At 43.1% G+C, this 5,097-nt stretch overlaps 2 protein-coding genes across 2 annotated transcripts in view; one reads left to right on the top strand and one right to left on the bottom strand.

The window, feature by feature from the left end:
• Positions 1-2,582: 2,582 nt before the first annotated feature.
• RNASE10 (ribonuclease, RNase A family, 10 (non-active)) lies at positions 2,583-3,910 on the bottom strand. The gene has a single exon (XM_011976173.1). The coding sequence runs from the start codon at positions 3,908-3,910 to the stop codon at positions 3,263-3,265; it is 648 nt and encodes a 215-aa protein (XP_011831563.1). The 3' UTR covers positions 2,583-3,262.
• A 23-nt stretch (positions 3,911-3,933) lies between these two features.
• Positions 3,934-5,097, top strand: part of LOC105536809 (prostaglandin E synthase 3-like) — a 4,624-nt gene continuing 3,460 nt past the window's right edge. Inside the window, exon 1 of the mRNA XM_011976293.1 lies at positions 3,934-3,970. Within this exon, the coding sequence (XP_011831683.1) occupies positions 3,934-3,970 (37 nt within the window). The remainder of the gene's footprint in view (positions 3,971-5,097) is intronic.

Here is a 5,097-nt window from a genome sequence, read left to right as displayed (position 1 = left end):
GATTACAGGCATAAGCCACCACACCTGACCAAAAACTTGTACAGAGTGTTCTGAAGACAATATTTGAGTGTCTTCCAAACAGCAGAGGAGACATCCCTTGGCCAATAAGTAGACAGTCATTGATTAATAAATGTGTCAAAGAAGAATATAGAAGAAACTTATAATACAGATCCTTCCACAAAGATGCTAGTGGCCTAACTAGGATCATATATGGTATACTCAAATTAATTAAGGGCTAATTAAATATTTATATATAGATCCCACAATTTCTTACTTGAAACTTTTGGGGCCAATGCATTTTGGCCAACATTTTCAGATTTTAAAAAGCACCATTGTATGTTAAAGTGTGTATGTTTATATCATATATGACTAACACACTCTTAGAAGGGCCTACTCATAATAAAACACTGTGATACTACCACAGTGAAATATGTAATGGTCACATAGCATAAATAAAGAAGATAAATAGCCTCACATTGTCAGTCTAGTCAGGTGTCATATCTAAATGAGTTTTGGGGCCACTTTGAAAAGAAAACTTTCTGTTTTCAGAGCTTTAGAGATTTGGGTACTGTAGATAAGGGACTGGGGATCTGTCATATGGGCTCAACATAGATCCTGAAAGTATAGAGAGGAAGCGACATTGGAATTAGAAGACTTGGCAAAAGTCTTGTGAATGAGGCAGAATTTGAGCTACAGTGAGTTAATTTTCTGTCCCTGGGAGGTGAGGTCCCACAATGCCTTGTCACCCTATTATCAGCCATGGAAGCTATATTTTCCTGCTTGAGCCACTAGAGGCCTGTATTTTGTAAATTGCTTTCCTGAGACAGTCTACATGGTCAGATTAAACAGAAAAATGAAAACAAAACCAAACAAAAAAACACATGACCACTGAGATTTGCCCAAAGTGAAGACCTGGAGGAGATGAGCATCCTCATCAAACAGCGCCGGAACCCTTAGGGAGAGAAGCTGGAGGGAACCTGAAGAGGATGGAGCCACATCAGAATACTACAGAATACAGGCTTTAATCCCTGGCTAATTCCATTCTCTTGATAATTCACTCCATACAATGGAGACCTTTCACATTTCATTCCTAAATCCTTGGTTTACCTACCAGACAGATGACTAACATGGCCGATTTTCTCTGACACCTATTCTTCTTTCCCCTCTTCCCATCCCATTTCTCATTTTTTTCTCCCTTGCCTTAGATAATCTTTTGTCTCTTTCCCCAGACAGGGATTTGCCCTCAGGAATCTGCCTTGGCTGAGTCATCACCTTTCACCACTTCATCACCACCTCTAAAACATCAGGGTAGCCCACAGATGGACACATACTTCCTGTCCACTATTATTAGAATTACTTGGGAGACAACACTGTTCCTAAGACGTTATTGCTGGAAGTGAGTCAGAGGTATAAGGGATATATTGAATCAGGGAAGTCTAGGAGGTTACTAGAGTGGTTGCCTGTCCGTGAAAACAGGAAGAATAAAGTAAACTGGAGAATAAAGAAAGAAAGAACAGAAAAATGCAAGCCAGGTCAGAGTAAAGCAAACCGTTCTTCTCTTCAGTCTCCCATTTACGTATGTCCCTGACTTGGTCTATAATAATCTAGGAATGTGAAGCAGAGAAAAACTCTAAGGGAAGGAAATCTCAAAATCCAGTCACACAGTGAATCCTTACAGCTATGTTCTCAGATTCCTCTCCTCCCTAAGCATGACTAACTACACTATTTCTCATTTGAATTTAGAGGAAATAGGCTGAGGGCAGCCACTTGCATCTTCTACGTATCCAGCCACACAGCTTCTCTTCTCCTTGATTAAGTGTGATATCTTCTCTGCTGAAATTATTCTTTCACCAACTTTCTTGTTCTTTAGAGCAAGAAAGCGGAAATAATGCTAAATGAGAAAAAGCCTGTCTCTTATCCCATTCATTCCACATCTACTGGGCACCTAATATAAGCACTATTCTGCTTCTGGACATAATTCAAAAGATTGCTCACTCTCACTTTCTCTTTCTCTCTTTTCCTCTCTCTTTTTCTTACTCTCTAGACCCACCCTCTTCCAACTCCCTGTGCCAGACTCTGACTATAGGACTAACATCTGCTTACATGACTGACTATAGGACCAACATAGCATAAGTGATCAGTATCGGCTGACTGAATCTCTAAAAGGACCCAGATAAAGAGAAGGGAAAGCCCAAAAAGAAAAAGAAGAGGAAAGGGAGAGGCTGGGCGCAGTGGCTCACACCTGTAATCCCAGCACTTTGGGATGCCGAGGTGGGTGGATCACCTGAGGTCAGGAGTTCAAGACCAGCCTGGCAAAATGGAGAAACCCCGTCTCTACTAAAAATACAAAATTAGCTGAGCGTGGTGGCGCATGCCTGTAATCCCAGCTACTCGAGAGGCTGAGGCAGGAGAATCGCTTGAACCCGGGAGGCTGAGGTTGTGGTGAGCCGAGATCGAGCCATTGCACTCCAGCCTGGGCAACAAGAGTGAAACTCTGTCTCAAAAAAAAAAAAAAAAAAGAAAAAAAGAAAAACAGGAAAAATAAACGAAGAAAAGAAGCAAAGGACAAAAGCAAAGGTAAGAGATAAAAACAAGAAGCAAAGCAAGGAGGCTGGTAGTAAAAGATGGGAAGAAAGAGAAAAGGGCAGTGAAGGGTCAAGAAAAAAGAGTTCTATCCTTGCTCCAGCCCATGTTCTATCTTGGTCTACAGCAGCACACCACCTCCCCAGCAGACCCCCAAACCTAGTCCCTACATTTTTGCCAGCTCAGAAAAGGAAGCCTGATCCACATGGTCCTCCAGAAGCCGTCACGGATAGAATCACTTTAACTGCATCCACAACACAGAAGTGCAATTGTGCAAAACCCAAGAGTGTTATGTGATTGTTGTAGAGGCTCAGGGTGGGTAGCAGGGAAGAACATGGGTAAAGGATACACTAAACTCTTCCAGTCCACATCCAGAGACAAACTTAGAAAAGGAGACAAATTGATGGCCAGGACTACAGTAGGGACTACAGCAGCTCTTCACTTACTCCTTTCCAGGGTAAGGGAAAGGAGAGACGGAGAGCTGAGAGAAACGAGGCATCATCACCTTATTCTACCATCTGTAATCCTAGAAACAAAATGCAAGTTGGGTGACTCACAAGGCAAGGAAGAATTACATCTGCATAATACCTAAGACCAGGAGAACTACATGCGAAAGAAGAAGTAAAAAAGGAAGAGGAACAGGAGAAGGTGAAGAGTAAAAAGATGATGAGTTGCTTCATTATCCAGTTGGTAACTGGAGTTTCACGTCATTACAGGTTATAATAATGTGCTTTTTTATAACAGAAGTTAGGTAATTGCAGTTAGGAGTGACCTGGTCTGGTTTGGACAGCTCGCACAATGTCAAATCAAAAGGTCGGGAGCTTTTGTGACATTTTCCCCCCTTGAGCTCACAGGCAATGACAGGACTGTTACAGACAGCTTTGACTGTCTTTAGATCCTCGTGGATGAATGCATACTGGGCTATGCAACTCTGATTGGGCTCCTTCATCTTGTGTGCCATCATTTCATTGCATTCTCTATCTGTCTGGTCAAGCCTAAGATAGTCTTTGTTGCTCTGAAAGAGAGCTGAGGCTCTGAGCATCTTGTTTCCTCCAACTTCATCTTCATTGAGGATGGGATCTTCCGGCCAGCCAGGTTGCACCACTTCTTTGTTGCCAAGTACCAGCGTTTCTGTGGTTTGGGTGCCCTCTCCCTCCTCAGTGGCCTCAGTTTCGTCCTGTGAGTCACTGGACCAAAATTCATTGAGCGGTTGATCACTCTCCTCCAAGACTGCTGCAGCCATTTGAAGCCCCAGCCCCAGGCCCATCCCCAGGCCCAGCATCAGCATCAGCAACATGAAAAAGATCTGCACCAGATTCAGCTTCATTTTGCCTGGAGAAGAAGCGGGAAATGGAAGAACGTGACTTTGAGATCAAAATTGGCTCCAGTAGAGACTGTAGTCTCCCTAAGCCCTACAGCATTGTATTTGGGGTCTCCTCTCCCTTCTCCACATTACCCTCTTCAAGGCAGTGATTTCTCTTTCCTTTCCCATTTCTCTTGTTCCTCCCCACCACATTCCCTGTTGCTGTGTAATAAAATGTGGAAGTTTCCTCATGTTCCTTCTCTTGAAGACTAGGAAGATGACCAGGGGAAGCAGTTCTGGGGTAATTTACATATGGTAAATCAGTGAGGAAAGTTGATATCAACCGATTCTTTTTTTTTTTTTTCCTTTTTGAGACAAGGTCTTGCTCTGTCACCCAGACTGGAGTACAGTGGCACCATCATAGCTCACTGAAGCCTCAATCTCCCAGGGTCAAGTGATCCTCCTGCTTCAGCCTCCCAAGTAGCTGGGATCACAGGCACACACTACCATGCCCAGCTCTTTTTTTTTTTTTTTGGAACGAGTCTTGCTATGTTGCCCGGGTTGGTCTTGAACTCCTGGGGTCAACTAATCATCCCACTTTGGCCAAAGTGCTGGGATTAGAAGTGTGAGCCACCATGCTCCTGACATCAATTGATTCTTAAACAGAAATTCGTTCCAAATAACCAGAGAATGATTGAGAAGACAAGTATGTACAGTGTCACACTCTCCTTTAGGGAAATTCTTGTAGAAAGCCTTATTCTCAACCTAGGACTAGATTTACCACAGAATACCAGCTCTTTATTTTTATCCCAAATTTGCTTTTGCTCATTCAAGTATCTATTACTCTTCTTGCTACCCACCTTCTCCACAAAAGATAAAAAGGAATAGAAAAAGTACCACAGACCATTTTTACTCCTAAGCCGAGGCTGGAGGGAAGATGTCCAATTTTACATCTCAGGCCCCTGCTGAAGCTGTATCTTGTCAAGACAGATTCCTTCTACTACTAAAGATCTCTTAACACCTGGGTAGTCTTGCTGATTAACTTTGTACTCTCAGGGAAGAAATGGAATAAGAATGAAACCAAAGAAAATCAAACAATTGACCTGCTGCGGGTTCCCTTACTCATAAAGATCCTAAGGAGGCCAGGCTTGGTGGCTCATACCTGTAATCCCAGCACTTTGGGAGGCCGAGGTAGGTGGATCACCTGAGGT

The sequence above is a fragment of the Mandrillus leucophaeus genome, unplaced genomic scaffold (assembly GCF_000951045.1).
Source record: "Mandrillus leucophaeus isolate KB7577 unplaced genomic scaffold, Mleu.le_1.0 Scaffold163, whole genome shotgun sequence".
Lineage (NCBI taxonomy): Eukaryota > Metazoa > Chordata > Mammalia > Primates > Cercopithecidae > Mandrillus > Mandrillus leucophaeus.
This window is presented reverse-complemented; position numbering and strand designations above follow the sequence as displayed.